Raw genomic sequence first — 21,294 nt, forward strand, 5'->3', positions numbered from 1 at the left:
CATCATCATTCATAACCGTACCGATAAAGGTGTATGGGGGGGGGGGGTACAAACATATATAGCGATTTCGGTTTGGTGGCCGTCCCCACGAATGGTTTTGTGGTTCAACAATAGCGTCAAATTAACGCGGGCACGCAATTACAAATGTTTGGCATATACATGTACGATGAAAGCAAGCGTGTAATGTAAAGAAAGAGAGAAAGATAGAGAGAGAGAGAGAGAAAGAGAGAAGTGATGTCGTGTCACGCCGATTGTATGCGAGCGAGGAGAAAGAAAAACGAGAGAGAGAGAGAAAAACAAATTGTATATCAGGATTATGGGGTTAAATTTAGTTTCATTTTTTCAGTAATGGATATACTTGGAAAATGTTTTTTCACTTTGCTTTTGCCAATATAGTGTTTGTGCGGACGAAGACGACGACGAGGAGCGAACGAACGATCGAACGTAAATCATACTCCGATATCCGATGTAGTAAATTGTAGTAGGACGAAAGAAAATGCATTAAATCATAAATGCTAACACCCAACAAAACAATAACCGCGGAAAAGCAAAGATCCTCTCTAAACAAAAAAGGAGATGTGTGAGTAAAACATAACCAAACCAAAGCAAACTTTGTACAATGTTTTTTTTTATGGCAAAAACAAAGAACGAGCCCTCCTTCTATTACTAAGTCAAAAAAAAAAACGGGCTTAAAATACATTTTTCTCACACGACAGGAGCAAAACTCGATAATGACTACATCAACTTACGGGAGTCAAACAATGCGAGAGAAGAGGATAAATGGATTTTTGGAAATGTTCTACCCTAGCTAGCACACACGCACGCATTAAGGAACAGAACGATCTAATCCTCCCTCTTCATGGTATTTCATGTCTAATAAAGGAGAACAAAAAATGGTGAAAGTCCGGAAACTGGGTTGGTGCTTAGTGTTGTGAAAAAGAAACCCGGGACAACACAATCCACGCTAACAAACACACACACACACATGTGCGTATGTGAGTCTAGAGATATGTTTGCGGGACGATTCAGCAAGACACGGAAAGCCAAGAAGAACTAACAACCGATAACTAAACTGGAGGAAAAACAAAATGGCCCCGATTTGCCCATACTTAGCCCCAAAAAACGAAGCGTGAACGAACTGGAACCGGTAAAAGGATATTACGAGTAGTGAACAAGGGGAGCGAGGGAGCGGCAGTTAGCAGCTACAGTCAAACAAAAAACTGAACCGCAACCGTGCGTTGCTGTGTGTCGGAGGAGGAGGAGTCCGCTGTGCCGTTGGTGTGGTGGTTTGGCATCGCCGGACACACTTACGTTGGATCCGTGGTGGAGTTTGTCTTTTCTGTGGACGATGTCTTCTCGTACAGCGTCGTGGACCGTCTGGGCATTAGGCCGGCACTGGGGCCTACTGTCCGGGAGCCGTTGCTCGGGTCATACTTGGTACTCGTACTGCTGCTGGTAGTACGCGCTTTCGCCGGGCTGGAGATCGATGCTGCATGGGAGCATCACGGGACAGCAAAAAAGGGGGAAAAACAATCCAAACATTAGTAATAAGCCAGCTTTTTTTTTCGCCATTCGCTGGCATCAAAGCATGCCGGGTTCTTACAGTTGTCTACCGAGGTAATCGGTTTAGTTATGCTCGATGCTGGCCGCTGATTCTGTGCGGCCAACCGTGCCGTATTTTCCTTGATCGTCGCCGAGTCGATTGTATTTTGACGCTTGAAATTACTGCTTCTGCAAAAAAACAGGAACAAGGTACGGGGTGTTAGTATATGCTTTAACGTTCGCCCGCCCGTTCCAAGCAAGATACTTACATCGATGTTCTTTCAGATGCACCGCCGCCACTACCGCCGCCCGTGCCCGAACTGTGGTTGCTGTTCGCACCGGCATGGACACTGTTCCCGGTGACACCGGCCGTACCGCCACCGCCGGTACCGCCGCCGCCGCCGACCACCGTGCCCGTACCACCGCCCGTTGCCGCAATATTGCCGACGACACCGCCACCACCACCGCCGCCGCCACCCACACCGCCACCGCCGGCACCGACAGCGGCGGCAGCAGCGGCTGCGGCCACGGCCGTCGTTGGTCCGACGCCTGTAATGAAGCGTTGGAAGATTTCTAAATTTTTCATGACAATACCGTCGTGCCCCGGGGGATCGCGCACCCCGCGCTCCCGGGGACATCCATGAAGTGCAGGTTGTTAGTAGAGAATATGTAGCCATGCATGTAAAAAATCCGTCTCCCCCCCGGTAAACCGGCGGAGGGTCAAGAGTCGAGAGTTTTGGAACTTACACTTACTGTTTGTTTAATGTCAACCTAGCTAATTATTATTACTACAGCAAAACTTGCTGCTCACGAGGAGCGCAATTGAATCATTAGCTACTGAGCTAGGTGATCTGGGAGTTTGTCGAAAGCTAGCTAACTCATAATTCTCAACAAAAAAAAAACGACATCCTTCTAAAAAGGGTCTGCCGTTTGTGTGGAGGAAAAAAAATAGGTGTGTACCATCAGCAAACCAAGCCCCCAATACTTACGCAGTGTTTCGCCACCGCTGGACGCTCGCCGGCTCGGTTTGGTGCTGGACGCGGATATGCTTCGATGCACGCCGCGATGCGTTGGGCTTTGCACCTGTGAGTTACCGGCTGCGGCACCCTCGTTGCCGGCAATGTTACGTAACGACAGGGACGATCCGGACCGGGACCCGTCCGACTCGGACTGTGCGTTTGAGGTTGGGGGGAAGAAATTAATCCATTAGTAAGCGCTTTCACATTCGCGACCTTAGTGTAGTGCGCTAAGGAACGAGATAATTTAAAACGGATGAGATACTTTGGGGGGGGGGAAAAAGGTGGAAACAGGGAGACCTATGACGTACATTCAAAACAAATTATCTGCCTGATGGTTCGCTTAAAACAAAATAAAATCCTCTTTCTTGTCAAACACCCTCAGTTCATCGTTGGAAGTGGAATCTTTCCTGAGCGGCGCTGGAATGATCTCAGAGCGGTAAGGAACGGCACGGTACGCTTATTGTATTTCCATGACGCTTCACACACATGCGCTGGACACGTGAGCGTGCTGCATCATCATCAAGGGGCCCCCGTCTCCCGATGGCAATATCCACACCGCAGCCGAAACACGGTCGGTGGTTGTTTGGTTTAGGTGCGCGCGACTGACTGTCGCGTTTCATTAATTGGAATTTATTGCCCTACCCATATAAACATATACGAGGGCCCTCTTCCATGATCGGTCGTTGAGCGGAAGGACACAGTAGTAGAGGTAGAGTAGTGTCGCCGTAACGAGATGCTGTGAGCAGCACCGGCACAAGCAAAGCAAGTGCAAATATTTATCACACCCGTGAGCCTGACGACGGCGCAATTGGCGTTACGGTGGTGGTGATGGTGTCTTATCATATGTGCTCATGTGAGATTCGCCAGCTTAACCGTTCTTCCGAATCGATGTCCCCATTTTGGGCCACTATAGTCTGGACCATTTTCTCACGTTTCTTGCAATGCGGCAAAAGGCGTTCGGTTCTAATTCATAATTTAACGCACCGACAAATCTTTCCACCAACATTAAAACCGTCCCTGACAAAATCATTCCAGCGCCGCGAATAAACTTTTGTGACAATTCGTTACCCCTAAACTAAAAACCGGCATTATGACGAGCTTTCTTAAACCATTTTAATGAAGAAAGTAAAACTGATGAAATGAAGCAAAACGTGAGGTGGTGGGGGAGAGACTGATTGTTGATTCTGATTGTTTTGTTTGTCTACACTGGTGCGGGTTTTTCGTTTTTTTTTTTTTCTTAAAGAGATCAGCGGCAAGAAGCGAAACTAAGAGAAAAATAATAGGAATAGTAAGAAATTGAATAGTGACCAGTAAAGAACGGAGATTGAACAAAGTCAGACGAAAAAACGAACTATAAATAACTGCACGTTCAACTCTCTACGCAATGGAAACGAGTTCAAAAAGAACAAACACAACAACAACAAAAAAAAACAGGAAACAAAACAAATTTAACAAAAACTAACCAAAAAAAAAAAGAAGAAAAGAACAGATCAGCTGCTGTTGAACCGCGCGTGAGTAAAGAAAAATGGTGCATGAATTGTAGTTTGTACTATAAAATTATTAATAGCTTGCTTTTTGATACAGCTGTTTTAAGGTGTAAGAGAGTGGAGAAGAAGAGGTTTGAAAACAGAAAGAGGATTTTCTTTTTGAGTAAATGTGCTCGTTTTTCTTTTTTGGTTGAGTGAAGATTAACATAAAATAGGAAAAAAAGGAATCAAACTGATATTATAATATCACGTACGGCGAGACAAAACACACACAAAAGGCAGATATATTTGTTACGAACGAGTTGGCATGTGATAAAAGTAAGATGAAAAATTTAATAAGAAAACAATAAAAGAAGGACCGTGATTCAATGACGATATAAAAAGAGGAAGGAGAAAAAAAGGATACTTCTTCTTGTGAAAAAACGTGGTTCGATTGGTGAAGCGAGAGAGGATGGGGAACAACACATTTAAAAAAGAAAGACACAACAACACGTAACAACAAAAAAAAAAAAGGGTAAACCGATAACCTATGAAAAACTAAACCCAAACTTACGTCGGTGCTTTTTCTTCCGAGCAGTAGATAAGTGGCGAATACGTCATCGTACATGGTGTTTGCCAATGAATCTTCAATATCTTGCCTATTGTAGCCCATCGCGACTAGCGCCTCTGCACGCACAGGTGGTGTTGGAATGTTAATATTTTGTGTTTTTCGTTTGATTTGAAATCCAAAAATGGTGTGTGCCAGATGCACGATTTCACGCGAACGAGAGAGTGCACACACACACACATGGATGGATATCGTTGTTAGAGGAGCAGGAGCGTTGTGTGGTGCACAGAACAGAGATCGCGGGCGCACGCCGCAGGACAATATTGGTATGATGAGGTGGTGAGGGTGGTGGGGGAGGGGGGAAATCAAATGAAACGAGAAACAAGAGAAAAAAGAAAGAAAGCAGAAAAAAAATCATTATAGGATGCGAATGCGTTATAAAAAACGGTTGAGAACACATACTTATGGTTAAACATCATACACACACACACACATATATACTAGTAACGTTACATGGGAGGATTAATATTTTCTTTTTTGTTTTTTTTTTGTTTGTTGGGGAAAAACTATGGGGACACAGTATTAGTAGCACTCGAGTGAAGGATATGAAACGTGGGCGAGCTTTACTTCGGCCAATTGTATCGTGTTGAGTCGTGTGGAGTTGGTGGTAGCTTGATTCTTCAACTTCATATATCTTCAATCAATCGCAACTGTTCGAATTACAACAATTCAATGCCAAAAAACAACACCAACAAGGATTTAAAAAGAAAAAAACAACGTACAACGCAACGCCATTCCAAAGGCATCAAACGCCAAACAAAACGAACCAGAACAAAATTACACAAACACACACAGAGTGGTGACACAACTTCTGTTCCTTTATTCTGTTCTGTGGACAGCTTCATATTGTCTCAACGAGCAATCCAATACGGTTGGCTTCGTTTAAAAATTTTATGTTGAAAAAAATTTAAATTGACAACAAAAATGAAACAACGATTCACTGCGGGATGGGATGATCACAACAGCTTCGCTTACTATCCCGGCTGATGGGGTAAGCATTTCGGGGCGATCAACGTTTTAAACTCTACAGTAATACACCAGCCAGAAAGAAAACATGCATGTAAAGAGAACAATAGCAATTAACTACTTCAAATTAGTTTGAAAGAAATGAAACCAATGGAATTATTATTAATAAAAAGGTTCAAAAAATTGGTAGATGTTTAAATATCACGTAAAATCCGATCTGCACTGTCCGAGGACAATAAAAGCAGCGATCATGATTACTCAATACTCTTAAGCGCTCTAAGAACACCACAACAAAACGAGATAATTCGCGTACGGACGTACGGGTCGCCTGGGTAATTAGGATAATAAAATAGGAAAAGAATGCAAGTTGTGTTTTTTTATTGGCGAAAATAAGAATCAATAAGAAAATTAAATAAAACAGAATGAAAAAAAAAACGGTCAAATGTGATTTAAACCAAGCTGCCAAACTTAGTAACGGACATCAACTAAACAAGTAAGTGACACACATAGAGAAGGCGCACATACAACACAAATTCGTACATCGTTGACAAAACGGACAAAACATTTTACACATAAATCTTTAAACTGAAGGGTGTTGAAGGTGATTTAAAAAAAAATCCGATCCTAGTTGCGTATTTCGTACGTGAGAGTTGGGTGAGCACTATCGCTGCAGGCGCGTGTGTTTGCGTGAGACTAACAAAACAAACTAGTTGCAAGGGGAATCAAAACCACCCGAAAGGGCCGAGTTGGGGGGGGTTTTTTGTCTGCCACAGCAAACTGCAACGTAATCGAGAGCGTTTGGCTGGTGTATGCAGTCCCCTACTCATGATTTGATGTTCCTTGTGTGCACGCATGAAATGGTTCCGCTGATAAGATAATGGAGCGCCGATGCAATGAAATAGATACAAGCTCGAGTAAAACAATTAGTTACAAAAAATTTAAAGATAAAAAAATGCAAAAAATGTTGTTTAAACATTATGAACCATTTCAGGCATAAAAATACAGCAAGAATAAAGTATATAGGCATGAATTATCTCGTTTTGTACAGGTACGCCCAACAGTAAAATCTTCTTTGGCGATACGTATCAATGAAGGAGAGCGGGAATATGAGTAACGGAATAAAAAAAACCAAAATAATCGCGTCCTTTAAATGTATCACAAAACTGCGTTGTATTTATAAGTAAATGGCACACATACATGAATTTGTTGATTCGAAAGAAAAACAAAATCGTTTCAGATACGTCAAACCAACGATCCGAAAAAAATGAAACCAAGAAAAATCGAATGATCAAATGTACAGGAGAGAAACTTCCATATCATAACGTTCGGGAACAATCGAACAACAACAACAACAGTAAATGAAACACATCAGCATCAACAGCAACAACAACGAGAACAACACGCCACAGCAAAGTGTAGAAGTAGAGTAGTTAGTGGAGCATACAGTACCCGTCTTACCTATCCGTTTCTGATCTTTGAGATCGGGCAACGGTTCGACGTACGGCTTCAGCTCATCGTCCTCGTAGCCCATGTTCATCCACTTGTCCTTCATGATCGTTTCGAGGTTGGCGCGCTTCGATGGGTTGAGGACGAGGAACTTTTTCAACAGTACCTCGCAGTCGGTCGACATGTAGAAGGGAATGCTAAAGATGCGACAACCGTCACAGAAGGATGCGCGGCGCCGTGAATTATTATAGTTTCTTCTCTTTTTACAGCAAGAGTGCGTGTAGGTGTGAGCGCGTGTGTGTGTGTGTCTTGGAGCAGGACGATACACACGCACGCACGCACAGCGGACTCATCCCATACTTACCGGTACTTGCCCCGCAGGACGCGCTCGCGCAGCTCCTTCAGGGTGGCGCCATCGAACGGCAGTGAACCGCTGACCAGGGTGTAGAGGATGACGCCGAGCGACCACACGTCCACCTCCGGACCGTCGTACTTGCGGCCCTGGAACAGTTCGGGCGCTGCGTACGGGGGCGAACCGCAGAACGTGTCCAGCTTCGAGCCGGGCGTGAACTCATTCGAGAAACCAAAGTCCGCTATCTTAATGTTCATCTCACTGTCGAGCAGCAGGTTTTCCGCCTTCAAATCTCTGCAACAACACCGGGTGGATTAGCATTTGAGAACGGAAGACACTTTCAGGCGATCGCGGCTTACCTGTGTATAATTCGCTTCTGATGGCAGTACTGTACGGCGGACACGATCTGTCGGAACTTGGCGCGGGCCTCCTTCTCCTTCATCTTGCCGTGGGCGACCAGATAGTCAAACACTTCACCGCCGGACGCGTACTCCATCACCAGGTAAAGTGTTTTCTCCGTTTCGATCACCTGAAACAGCTTCACGATGTTCGGATGATCGAGCATTTTCATTATCCGCACCTAGCAAAACGGGGTGAGAAAAAGTTAATAAGTTGCTGGTCTAAGTCTCTCGGTTCAAACTTGTAGAATCTCTATGATGGTTTCAACATTTTCTAAACTAGCAATATCTAACCAAGCTCTACAGGCACCAAAATCTCCAGAAACGGAAGAAACACACGCTTCTACGCATGACTTCAATTTGTCTTTTTCCTCATCTCGAACCACACCTCAAAGTTTTGAAGATCTGCTTTTGCTTGAAATGAAAGAAGAGCGCACTAATTATCGCACAACATCACAATCATCAGGCACAAACCAGTGGGGCCTTCTTCCACATGCTAACGAAACATAATTAACAACCGACTTTCGCAGGTTGGGGTTTGCTCGCTGAACCTGATAAGAAAGTGTAATTACGATGAATTACAGATTAGATTCGAAACTGTCTCTGCCGGGTGCCAGATGATCTTGAGGCACGGAACAAGCACCGGTAAGCACACACCCTAATGAATATAGGATGGCGAATATACGGAAAAACTCGTCTTCTTTCACTACTTCACTCTCGGTACGTGTACTGTTAGGTGAAATTGATTGCAAGCTTGGTGGTGGTCTTCTGCCGATGGAATAAATTTGAATCGTCGGCTAGGGATGTCGTTGGTTGTACCTACCTCCCGGTATAGCTTCTGCAGTGAGGAAGGATTCAGCTGGGTCTTGTCGATGATCTTGATGGCGACCTCCTTGTTGGTGGGGACGTGCTTCGCCAGTTTCACCTTCGCAAAGTTACCCTTGCCGATCGTCTTCAGCAGCTTGTACTTGCCGATGTGCTCCTCGCCCGATCGCCATCGGGCGGGTGTACCGCGCATTTGCATATTTGGTGAGCCCTGCGAATCATAGGAAGGGGAAAAAAAAGCGGAGATTAGTGTGAGTTTATTGTTAATTGGTACCTGGTATACCCCCCTCGATTTCTATTACCCATTCTATGGGTCTCCATCAAGTATGGAGATTTGCTGGGAAATGCCATCACTTCTTCCTTTCACTCTCTCTCTCTCCCGGCCCCCCTACACCCCCCAAAAAAAGGGTAATCGATACAAAACTCTCGTCCGTAAATCTCTTGCGGCATTATGACAACGATGCCGATAAATCCGTCGGTGGTACTAGAAGCATTTCAAACGCAACAGAAACCAGTCCGAGGTGAAAGTCGTTAAAATGGTGCGTTACGCGCCCCACCTCGGAACGCGTGCTTCCATCTTCCACCTCAGTTAAAGAGAGAGATGAGGTGGATATATTCTGGTAGCAAAACAGAAGTTTAGCTTTAATAATAGGCATAACCTTTCGTCCGAATGCAGCAACAAACAACAGGAGTACCCGCCGAGTATGCAGTAGCAGACCTGAGGCAACCTGTGAAATAGAACACACGTCGGTGGTGCCGCGTTTACGTCGTTGTACTTCATGTGCCGTTCCCTGATGGTACCTCTCCCGATGCAGACTGGCGTAATTCTAAAAATACACACCCGGCAACCAAAGTAAAACATCAACGCAACATCATATGCTACCACAAACACATTGCTCTTTCCGGTACGGGTTTGGACGAAAAATTGGCCGGGAAGTCGTTGCCGCCGCCGCTCGCTCGCGATTTGTTTATCCCACCCCGATTGGAGCGTGTGAAAAATCTTCACCGTGTCTCGATACATATAGGCAGTGGCAGCAGCGTCAAGTAGTTGAGAAGAGTTTGAGTTTTCCTTGCACAGAGAACATAGATATCTACACTAAAAAAGCCTCCGCCATTTTCCCAAGATGGAAATCCCCAAAGCCAAGACGTGAGACCCGACAAAATTGATGGACCCTCCTCCGTCAGATCAGCTTGTTTTATAAGGGTATTTAGTTTGTAATTTACAAGCGCCGCTACCGGCCCGGAAGGTCAAGGTTTGCCCACCCCATAACATATAACGGTGGAAATGCAGCAATGATTGCATCGAGAAAATCATCAACCATTGTGTACCGCTTGTCAGAATCTCTCGACGTAGCTCCAGCAGCTGCAGGTGGAGAGACGATGGTAACCGGTGTCCGATCGATCGAGCTGATCACCTTGAGCAAATAGACGGTGATGTGTACGGATGGAAGCGGTCTGGGTAGGCCGCCGGTGCAGCGAACCGCTTACAGCCAATTACATTCAACCTAACTGCAGTTGATGAGCCAGATGTCCTTGTGGACGTTACATGGATTATGGATTCTACACCGCAAAGCCGGCTCTCGCGGTCAGGGTGGTTTGTATGGAAGGAAGTACTCACTTCGATACTCGCATACACGATGATAACCAATTCGTAGAATTTATTCATGCCCCCCCATCAAATAACTTCCGGATGAGCTACTTCGCGCAGTGGACTTCCGGTTGCCTGAGTCTAAATATCTTTACCCAAGATTTCACTTAATCCGTCAGTACCATGCGGAACTTCCGCATATCACTATGCCCTAGTAAGCCCCGCGCCGCCATATTGGCTCTTAACCTTTCCGAAAGCCTTTTTCGAACACGCGCAATGAGTTCATTACAGTGCCTCAAACGGTGTAAACGAACTTATGAGACAGCCATATTAACGCTGCCGTAAGCGGAAAATAACATCCCAAAACCGAGCAGTTTTATTCGCAAACGGCCACCCAATAACGTCATAAATTGTCTGCCACCGTAAGAGCTTGCAAACGGCTGGAATTCTCGGGCGGCCTGTTTCCCGTCCATTTTGTTTCTGCTCGATTACTGCTGCTTCTGCCAAACATTCGCCTGGGAGCTATTAGTTTCCGCGCCAAAGGGTCGCCCGCGCGGTGGTGGCACGCCCATAAACCTTAAATTCTGCCGTCGTAAAAACACAAACCCAGCTCAATTTTCTTTACGAGCAGCGGTGCTCCAACACTAAATATCCTCCGGACGTGGAGTTCTGGTGCTCGGCCTTACGTCTGGGAGAGTGCAGCAAGTAATTTTTGCAAAGTTCGTTCGCTCGAGCAAATGAAGCAGGCGCCAGCAAAATGAACAACAAAGGATCGTTCTGGCGAGGCTCAGGTGCTCAGGTGAGTAATCATTTCCACCGGTGGAAAACTTGCCTGCTTGCTTCCCCACCGACAAGCAACAAGAAACCCACACACGTCTGGGCGCTTTTCTCAGTCTGCAGGAAAAACTTCTTCAGCGCAGCAACAAACACAGCAATTCTCCGTCATCCGCACATCGGCATAACGCGGGATGATGCTTGTCCTGTACTGGAAACTCTTTCACACATCGTGCACCAATTCAATTATCGTGCAAACGAAGAAAAACTGCTGTTCCCGGGTGTGCTTTCATCGACGTGCTGTTTTCCTTTCATTTTCTCAAGGTCCTCCTCCTGGGGTACGGGGAGGAGAGTCCGGAAATGAACGCGAACCCCTCTCTCGGGGAAGTTGAGTGATCGATCACGAAAATCCTCCACCTATCAGCAGCCTCAGAGAGAGAGAGAGAGCCCTTTCAATCACCCGGGCGTGATATCTTGAGGCTGATGGTGAGGTTTCCCTTTTATTGCTGGTCGATCCAACCGTGAGTTAAAGTTTCTCCACGGCTCCCACAGACCAGCACGAGTATAGGCTGACCTTTGGCCATTTACCTAGCAGGTCCTCGTAGGCAAGAAGCGTCAGAAGTTCTGCCAATCGTGTTGCGCTTTTAAGGTAGAAAAAGTTGTGGAAAAGTTTCCACGCGCACAGTTAAAGATGGCGAAATAATGCTAATGCCCCACGCAGCAGCAGCAAATGTCTTCATCCCGGAGTAAAGTGCATGTGTAGTTCACCACACCGTTTGCCAGACCGTCAACGTGAGAGGATGATGGCATTTGGTCGCGCAATTGCCACTTATCTTATCGGTTGGTGTTGCCGCGCTAGCGACATCAAGCAGCACACGATAAGCAAGATAGTAGCGGCAAATGGCAGCAAACCGGGCAGGGCCAACACCCAACCAGACTAACACCTTACGGGGACAATCTATATAAAGATGTCGGTCGCTCTGTTTGTGTTTCACATGTCGCACACACGGACACAAAGTCAATGGAAAACTTTTGATACCGAGCAGATAGTACATTCTACTCCTCCTGCATGTTGGAATAGCTGCAGTACCGAAAATAGACTACAAAAGTACGCAAACACTTCAACTAATTCTGGCTGCTATGTAGAGGAGAGGCCCTCTACAGCAACCGGGAGATACCCACTTCCAAAGGGTCGTAGACCATAAAACACTCGTGGAATTTCTTCACGATATTCACCCCACACCATTCACCCGACTGTGCGCGTGCACATCGACTATTCCGTCGCATCCTGGTCACGGCACCAACGTGGCCATCCTTTGAAGCGTCGTGGTGACTGTTACCTGTACTTTTTGTGTTTGGGCAGCGAACTGTTTCAGGACTTCCGCACTTATCTTCTTCTCGGTCGTGATGGGCGAAGGTTTGCTGGTAGCGCTGCTGGTAACCGGTTGACCCGGTACCGTCGTCGTTCCACCGCTACCCATCGAGGAGGAGGTGGTGGAAGTGCTGCCAGTCGCCGAGGATGATCCTGTTGCCGTACTGCCACGGCCAGCTCCAGCCACCAAGCCAATCTTTCCTTTGTCAGTGGCAGCGGAAGATGGCGGCGGTGCCGTCGTGGCCGTTGCCGATGGCTTTAAAGCTACCACGACCGGAGGTTTCGGTGCGAGCTTCTTCAGGCGAATCGTTTTGACAGCTGCCTCAGCATTCTTCGTGTCCGAAACGGTTCGATTGATGATGCGAGTCGCTTTGGGCTTCTTGCTGTACCCGGTAGCTCCGCCGGTGGAGCTGCGACCTTCCTCACCGCGCTTGAACGCGTTCTGTCTAGCATTGGCCAGATCATCGTCACTATCATCGTTGACAACGCCACTGTCCCCACGCTCCAAATATCCCAACCCATTGCCGGTAGCTACATCACTGATGCCGGTGTTAAGCAGACTGGGCAATTCGCCGTAATGAACCGGTCTTTGATCCTTTCGGCGGGCGACCATTCTCGATGAGTTCATGATCGGTGAGCCGGGCGATCCGGGTGGCTGCAGCAACAGATCGCGCCGCTGCTTCATCCGCTCATCGAACTCCATCGTGTTGATCTGGCGCTCCAGTGTCTGCAGCACCGAAAGTGATTGCACATCGACAGCCTCATCCGTGACGATAGGCGGTTCCTGCTGCTGCTCCGTTGTTGATCCTCCATTTCCTGCAACCTTCCCGGGCGGTTCGGCGCGAGTAATATCGCTTAGCTTCAGTGCATAGCCGTCGCGTATCTCGAGCCGATCTCTGGCCATAACGGAGGGTGGTATCGGTTTCGTTGCGAGTGGAGGCCGCTGCAGGTGACGTTGGTGCGTGGTGGTGTCCAGCTCGTTGCGTAGGTTGCGCTCGCGTACACCGAGTGTTGCGGTGCGTGGCAACGGTAACGGCGAGGCCATCAGCGACACCGGACGTCTGGTCCCGGTGGGCGATGTGATGGATGATGGGGCTGGTGATGTGGTGGTGGTGGTGGTGGTGGTGGTCGCGGTGGCTGCCACCTCCATCTTGACCGGAGCCTTCAACCGTATGCTCTTGCGTATCGCCTCGTTCCGTTCGAACTCTTTCGAAGCACTCATGGTGAGCGTTGGCACCTCCTATATACACACACACACACACACAAACACACGCACAATCTACCCTCTGCCGGAAAGGAAGACGATACACACTCTACAACTGCAGGTTGCTCCGTTTGGCCGGATGCGCGAAACGGAAAGCTGCAGCGAGTGCCGAACAACGGCACCAATTCACAACTGCTGCTCCGCTTCACTTCCGAATGCGACGAAAGAGTCCCGCGAATCAGCTTTCTTATCAGTTCAGCTGTTAGCAGGGAACATCAGGGGTTACTACCACACATATACAGGGGACTGCCAGTCAACTAGCCAGCCGCGTCTGTTAGTCAGTCAGCAAGCCCGTCAGACACAGTTGTAGCTGACTCATTGATTGCAATCACACACACACACACACACGTATACAGCCACGCAGAAGATATTCTCCTTTTCGTATCTTCTCGACAAGCGTGTGGCAAACGTTCTCAGCTTTGTGTTCGTCGTCGTCGTCGGATAGCTGCAATGGTTATGCTCCTACATTCGCTCACAACTGCAAGAGGTAGATGATAGAGATGGATGTCACATTTGATGCTGCGTTAGGAAGCGAAGAGATGCAAGCTGATGTTCGTAACCTTCACCGGAATGATTCCATATCGAAGCCCAAAAACCTGGCAGCCGTCCCGGACCCGGACCCGTCACTGACTGTTTCCAACACCGATAGAACTGGCGCGAGCGCGCACTCTCCCGCGTACACAATGTGGACACTCGGTCGTGGACAAACACAAAACACTTGGCAATATGGGGTGTTGCACGGGCAAAGCCTCTAACATACATGAACGATCACACACACGCAGCAGTACAAACACATGGACACAATTTTTGAGAGCCCACCTGGGCGGAACATGGACGCAAACACAGCTATAGCAGTGACAGTAGCGCCCTCTTTCGCGCACTGACGCCTTGGGTGCCCTCGGGCTCGACAAGGTAATCTTATCTCGGCGTACTGTCACCACCAGTTTTGGAAGATAACGTAGTTTTCACGAACCGGAGAGGACGTAGATGGATTCGTTTTGCGGGAGATTGGGAACAGCCGTTTCCAACGGGCAAATGATGATGATTAGTATTCGCTAAACCGAGCGACATTTAAGCCCTCTCTCCGTCCGCATGTGCAGGTCCACCTGAGTGTGCTGGGTGGGAAAGATGTTGGCCTTCCCTTCCCCGTCGATTGGGGGGGTCTACCACACCTACGCGCGTATAGGTGGAGATACCTCGGAGATAGAGGAGCGCAAGCGAGTAGCACTGATCTCGAGTAGCTCTCCGGGCCGGGGTGCAGAACCGTCATGTGACGATGTTGTGAGGGTTGGAAAAATGGAAGGTACGGGAAAGTCTGTTGTTGAAAACTGCACGTTTCAAGGCAGAGAAACACACACATGGCCGACAGCAGGCCAGGAGCGTCAAACCCGCGTCCGTCACTGGCGGCTACACACTGGTTTGCGTGTTGTGCGCCGGGCGAGATCGTTTGTTACGCGATCCAACAACAATAACTACATACACCTCGGGAGAGGCAAGAAAAAATAAATGAAACGAAGCGCACACATGAGCTCATCAACATACAAAAATACACACAAACACATACGGGGGACCATCATTTTTCTACTGCCACCACGAGCAATCTGCGTGCGACGAGGGATGGCGACACTTAGCGACACTTAGCAACACACACACGGCCGGGCAAGAGCAAGCAAAAGATCTCGGTGCACCTTTCTTCCGGTAACGACGGCGAAGAAACCGATAATGGTCGATTTTGTCTGAAAACGTTTTGACGTTTTACCCCCCCAGAGAACCGACCAGCAGCTAGCTTCGCTCTATTTTCGGTTGGTTGCCAGCAGCAGAGTGTAGCTGCAGTCGTCGTATCGACCGCAAGTCCGCTAGGCCCTGTTGTGCACCTGTGACGGAAACAAGGTGCGATGGAGCAGGAACGTCAACCTCTACTGACGCTCCAAAACCGCAGACTTGTTGCAGACCACTAAAGACCAAACACACACACCTATCGGGGTACAACACACTTACTGTGCGCGAGCCGCCCCACACGGTACGTACGCACGCACCACAAACATGGTGGAGGCGAGAAAAATGTGGGCATTAGAAAACCTTTACCACTCGATGGGAAAGTTGGAAAAGCTCCATTTTTTTTTCCACCAGCCAGAGCGTGTATGCGCGTTTGTATGCTCGTTATCGCCTTATCGCCACAGACACACAGCGGGTGGTTTTGTGTGTGCTCAAGTGTGCTCCGTCAACCCATTTGAAAGTGGTGAGGTACTGCGGCGCAACTCGTCGAAGTACGGGCGCGTATGTGAGTGATACCTGCCTGAATCGATAATGGTCAACACCCCCCCAAACGCTCCAAAAATTAACACTCAACACACACACACATTCAACCAGGCTGTTCGCTGTCATCTCGTGGCAGTGAATGTGTCTCGTCGCGCGATCGAGCGATAAAAATCAATTGTCGCACACGCGTTTACCAGCGCGCACAAGCTCAGCTCGCCAACGTCACGTCACAGAACCGACCTGAGCAGCGGCGACCAGTGAGCTCGGAAAGTAGATAACAAGCTGGAAACGCGCTACATCCCTTAAAAGGTCCAGCAAGGGGAAGCCAGTTTGTTTAGGCTCTGCCAACGACATTAGTCACTGCAGTAACGTAATCACTCTCCTTTTCTGTCAGATTGCTCCAAACACCCTTGTGGTTTGTTGGACTGCGGGGAGCGTCAAGTTCCGATTCCGCAGCCTAACTTCAAGGTCAATTTAATTCACTTACGGCTAATGTATGTGTGTTGAGAAGGCAGTATACGCAATTGTCGCATAAACTATATCATTAGTACGAACGCCGGAGGTGTTTGTCCATTTAAGGAACAATATTTAGACTTAATATGAGTTACGTCAAGAGCGTCGAACCTGTTTTTAGGAGCATCATTACAAGATTCTATGGCTTTTCCTTTTTAGGAACAGTATTTATCGTTAATGCGTCGCCGGTTTGAGATATCCGCTTTAATCCACACTTAAAACAGACCCCGGATAGATCGCTATTAATGAATGCTTCTATTATTATTCATCCTAATCCGAAAGATGGATGGCGCCCAGAAAGATAATGGAAGTTTTAACACAAGATACAAGCTTCCCGAAATTTGCAATGTTATACCCTGAAATTTGAGCTGCTAGGATCCCCGAATTCCCCCCGGGGCTCAAGTGCAGCAGCTGGGACAAGGGAAAATGAATCGTTAATTTCTTCTCCGAATCAGAGACGGAGGCCGATGATGGTAGCATGACATCTGATCCGTAGTCATGACCATCCCCCCCGAGAAGACCTGGAGCTCCATCCGTCCACAACATCCAAATTTACCCACCGTTTCACACGAAATTGATATTCAATTTGCTGGACAAACATGAGACTCATTCGCTCCGAAATATTCGCGCCCCAGTGACGCTCTTTTCTCGTCCAAATTTCCCACCGAAGAAAAAAAAAAACCCTCGTCGATGTACGTTGTTTACGCGTCATTATTTACCTTATCCCTTTTCACCTCCTGGACGCGGGCTTTGGCACTCTTCGGTTTGTCGTGGATCGGCTTACTCTTAGCCACCACCGGCAGCCCACCATCGATCATCGTCACCATGACGCGTCGATTCTGATGATTCGGTACCGCCACTCCGGCCTGCTTGGCTTGGACAACAACATTGCTGCTCGGAGCCTGCTGCTGCTGCTGCTGCTCCACGATCGATGACGCAGACGGTGGGTGCGCGTGGTTGTGATGATGGTGATGGTGATGATGCGAATGGTGCTGATGCGAATGGGAATGCTGCTGTGACTGCTGGCCCGACTGGGCATTGGTCAGCACCGGTTGCGTGGCTGACGCGAGCAGCGGTCCGGAAGTTGGCACAGATTTCTGATGGTGGTGGTTGGCGTGCTGCAGAAGGGCGGCCGCAGCAACTGCGGCCTGCAGCCGACCCGCATCCCCAGCATCCGTCGCCTGGATCGTGCTGAGTCGGTGCTGCTGCTGCACCGTCTTGCGATCGCGCTGCTCCTTCTCCTTCTGCAGCTGTGCTATCGTGGCGGGTGTATGTGACTTTGAGCGTTTGAGAAACTTCAACATCGGATTGCGGACACGGTACTGGACCGGAGCAGCAGGCGTCGTAGCTGCCGGCACATCCTCTTCCCCGTCCGTTGCACTGCCGGGTGTGTAGTCCAGCCGCCGGAAGCTACCGTCCGTCATCTTCACGTAACATCCTTCGGTCGTTTTATGGTACGAATCGGAGGGCAGCTTATGATAGCCATTGTCCATCGTACGGTAGTAGCAACAGTCCGTCCGATGATACGTATCATCTCCGGATTTGAAAAACTCCCGGCTACTAGCTCCATTACCTGCGACCGACGTTGCCGAGCGGTCCACATCAGCCGCACTGCCCGACGAGAGTAGCGCCGTCAGTTCGTTGCTTGCCGTCGTTGCTTCGATCGGGCAGGAGGGTGCTGCAACCGCCGCTCCTGCTGCTGCCGCCGTCCCATTCGTCCCCGTTGCAGCACCATTCGCCAACAGCAGCCCATACTGATCCATGTTGCGACTTTCGGTGCGTGCCTTCTGCAGCAGAACTGCCGCATCCCGCTTCGTACCACTTCCGCCCACCGTGAGCGAATTTTCCTTCTTCAGCAGCCGAATGCTTGCGAGCGCCGGTTGAACCGAACTGTGCCGATGGTACATCTTCTTCCCATTGCGACTCGCGACGCCATGCTGAAGATGATGGCTGTTGTTGTTGTTGTTGTTGCTGGCCGCCGTCCCGGAGGACGATGTTTGTCCCATGATGCCGACTAGTAGTAACGGTGACGACGACGATGGTTGCTGCTGTTTGCTGTCGGTCAGGGTCGCGACCTCGCACATAGCGTCATCAGGCGCGGCACTTCAGGCACATCGGTTCTGGAGACAGGGACACTCTAATCGGATCGCACTAGTTCGGCTACTTATCGTTGTCGATATTTTGGTCTACTCATTCACTACGTACACTTGTTTTTTTTTTCTCTTGTTATCGATGTTTGCTTTATATGCTACACTAGATATGTCTACTAGATCACTTCGCTTCAGTTTACTTCGTTGCTATTCACATGCACCTTCACATGCTTTCAAATGTGGCACTGTGCACACTGACTACCGGTTCCGGTTTGCGTCTATTGTAAGGCGTTGTTCACTTTCGTCCGCTTTTGTATTTCCTGTATATTTTCACACGTAACAAAAAAGGATATTTAAAAAAACAGCTCCTCTTTCACACAATACCAATCGGAAATTGCGCAACTCCTATTTATGTTGATTATATTCTAACGCATCCGGAAAAGTTTCAAGTTTCAGTTCCTCCAGGTAAGGAAAACACTTCGCAGTTACAGAAAGGGATCGCCAGAAATCCAACAACCAAGAATGATGGGAAAATCGCTCTACTCACTCACAATAAAAAAGGACCAAACCAAACATAATTATTGTCTTCACTCGGTCTCTCTCTCTCTCTCCCGTGCTCTCTTTCTTCATGCATTGTACGTCGTCACTTCCGCATTCGGGGAGGGTTAAAAACGGATTTCAAACGGAAAGGATACGGCGCAATGCACCAATGGCCCTCTCAGCATCGGCATCGGAGCATGACTGATTTCATTGATTTTTTGTGTCCCTGCAACTGCACCATATCTCATCAGCAAAAACTTCTCGTGATGGAGAATTAGACGAAGCATCTTCTTCAGAGATGTTCGTGCTCACTTACACGCGAGCAGGATGTCATGTTTAGAATTTTTATTAGACGTTCTTCTTCAATTTATTCCCAGATACGAAAAAAAGGCATCAGATGTTGTCGCTTTACAGGCCCACGTTTTTCTCAGCCGGTTTGAAATGGAACCGTTTTGTAGCACACAACACTTCTCGTTCTCCGAGACACGCACAAAGTTTTTTTTTTTCCTGGGAGGCTTTTTCCATGGTCACGCAACAAAGAATTTCGGCCTACAAAGCTGGTTCGGAGCAGTACCAATGGTAAGGGGGAAGGAAGCAACGCGGGAGGTATGATTGAAAACTCTTGCCAAAACTAATGTGACAACAACGGGACCGGGCGGACGACAATTTCGTAGTCTGGAAGCAAGGACTTTATTGGTAAGGGATCTTATTCTCGACGACGAGAACTTGCGCGCCGAGGAAAGTTGGGGCAGCGAGAGTTATGTTGTTCTTTATTACGGTTGCCAAAATGGAGCAAGCTGTGGATAAGAATTTTAAGCGTGGTCCCTTGGTCTTGTACACATTATTGGTACATGGAAAGTTTGGTCCGCAAATCGAAAGAAAAAATTTTGGGAAGAAAAGGTTAGGACCTAAACGAAATCAATAAAGCGTTAAGCGAAAACGTCTGTAATGTATTAGGACGGGAGTCCGGGGGTTGTGTGTCCTATAAAAATTAATTCCCCGGGTGGGAATGCTTCCCACAGAACCAAGCAACTACAATACTACACGCCTCATTAGACGTTATTTTCTTTCCCTCCCATTCGATTGCTCCACAGTTGATGCATGACCTTTGCCAGACCAGAGGCTGGAGGCATTTTCCCATACACGATTGATTAGACGCACAAGTTGCGTCGGAACACCGTTGAGCGAAAAGTGGAGCACGGTGGAATCAACTTTGCGAGAGTTTAAAGGCAAAGTCTCAGTACAAGTGCCACACCACACCCAACCAACTTCAGTTAAACACAACAATTGCTGAGGATGGTTCCCCGAGGTTCCGCGTGTGCAAATCGAACTTTTCCATCTTGCCAGAGTCTAACTTTCTCTTCTTTGCACGCACACACACACGCTGAAGGAACCTCAATTCCCGGGGATACAAACGCGGAGTTCAGCAGTGTTGGCACAGATTTTTGATTCCATCGCTCGCGGGAAACTTTCTATCCAAACCCCGGTCGACGTTAACCTCAAACACGTATCAAACAGATAATTAAGTAGTAGTCGTGTGTGATGGTGTGCATGTCTTCTGTTGGTAGTGGTAGCCCACCAACGACTGCCGATGACATCATGAGGTCTTCAGGTTCTTAAAGCTCCAAAAAGCTTCTTCTCCTCACCATACGCTGTGTCAGGTAGCGGGGCGGTTCCAAAGATGGAGTTGAAGTCCCGCTTCCCATCCACCCCAACAGAACCTCAACTGATCGCCCGGATCGATCGTAAGCGTTGGGTTAGCCGTGGTGACCGACCGCGGGTGTGTAGCTTTATGGACATCGATCTTCACCCGCACAAAACAATGGCAATGTCTACGCCAGCTCACCATAAACATGCGGAGACACACACACACAACAGTGCCATTATGGCTGCAGCGTGTAAGACGTGAAAAGCTTATCCACTAAGTGAATGCGCGCGGCGCTGGTTCACCGCCATTAACGAGCGAGCGCGCAACGGTTCTCGCTGAGGTGCATCGAAGAGTTGCAGGAAGGGAAAGTTGATTGGTTGTATGCTGGCCTCCAAGAGAGACAGAGAGAGAGAGAGAGAGAGAGAGAGAGAGAGAGAGAAAGATAAAGCAGTGAAAACAACAACAACCTGGTGTGTGCCACCGGTTGGCACAGCTGATGAAATTACAACGGACGGATCAGATAAAAGCCCCTGTCCGAGATATTGTAGGAAGTGAACTGGAACAAAAGGGGGTTGGATGGAGATTGATTAATACAGCTGACAGG

At 48.1% G+C, this 21,294-nt stretch overlaps 2 protein-coding genes across 21 annotated transcripts in view; both read right to left on the reverse strand.

Moving 5' to 3' along the window:
- LOC118503919 (MAP/microtubule affinity-regulating kinase 3) overlaps positions 1-21,294 on the reverse strand; it is a 58,071-nt gene that overhangs the window by 21,328 nt on the left and 15,449 nt on the right. For 15 of the 20 annotated variants that reach the window (XM_036037730.1, XM_036037727.1, XM_036037734.1 and 12 more), the window contains exons 2-11: positions 17,132-18,822; positions 8,641-8,853; positions 7,779-7,999; positions 7,432-7,713; positions 7,071-7,264; positions 4,602-4,714; positions 2,532-2,712; positions 1,812-2,115; positions 1,604-1,731; positions 1,312-1,489 (exon numbers count right to left, since the gene is read on the reverse strand). In XM_036037730.1, coding sequence (XP_035893623.1) covers positions 1,312-1,489; positions 1,604-1,731; positions 1,812-2,115; positions 2,532-2,712; positions 4,602-4,714; positions 7,071-7,264; positions 7,432-7,713; positions 7,779-7,999; positions 8,641-8,853; positions 17,132-18,496 — 3,179 coding nt within the window. In that variant the 5' untranslated portion in view covers positions 18,497-18,822. The remainder of the gene's footprint in view (positions 1-1,311; positions 1,490-1,603; positions 1,732-1,811; positions 2,116-2,531; positions 2,713-4,601; positions 4,715-7,070; positions 7,265-7,431; positions 7,714-7,778; positions 8,000-8,640; positions 8,854-17,131; positions 18,823-21,294) is intronic. The other 5 variants (XM_036037745.1, XM_036037744.1, XM_036037728.1 and 2 more) reach the window with 3 other exon arrangements.
- The window catches only part of LOC118503953, a 66,205-nt gene continuing 58,558 nt past the window's right edge, over positions 13,648-21,294 (reverse strand). The window contains exon 3 of the mRNA XM_036037838.1: positions 13,648-14,118. Coding sequence (XP_035893731.1) covers positions 14,113-14,118 — 6 coding nt within the window. The 3' untranslated portion in view covers positions 13,648-14,112. The remainder of the gene's footprint in view (positions 14,119-21,294) is intronic.

Source organism: Anopheles stephensi, chromosome 2 (genome assembly GCF_013141755.1).
Source record: "Anopheles stephensi strain Indian chromosome 2, UCI_ANSTEP_V1.0, whole genome shotgun sequence".
Lineage (NCBI taxonomy): Eukaryota > Metazoa > Arthropoda > Insecta > Diptera > Culicidae > Anopheles > Anopheles stephensi.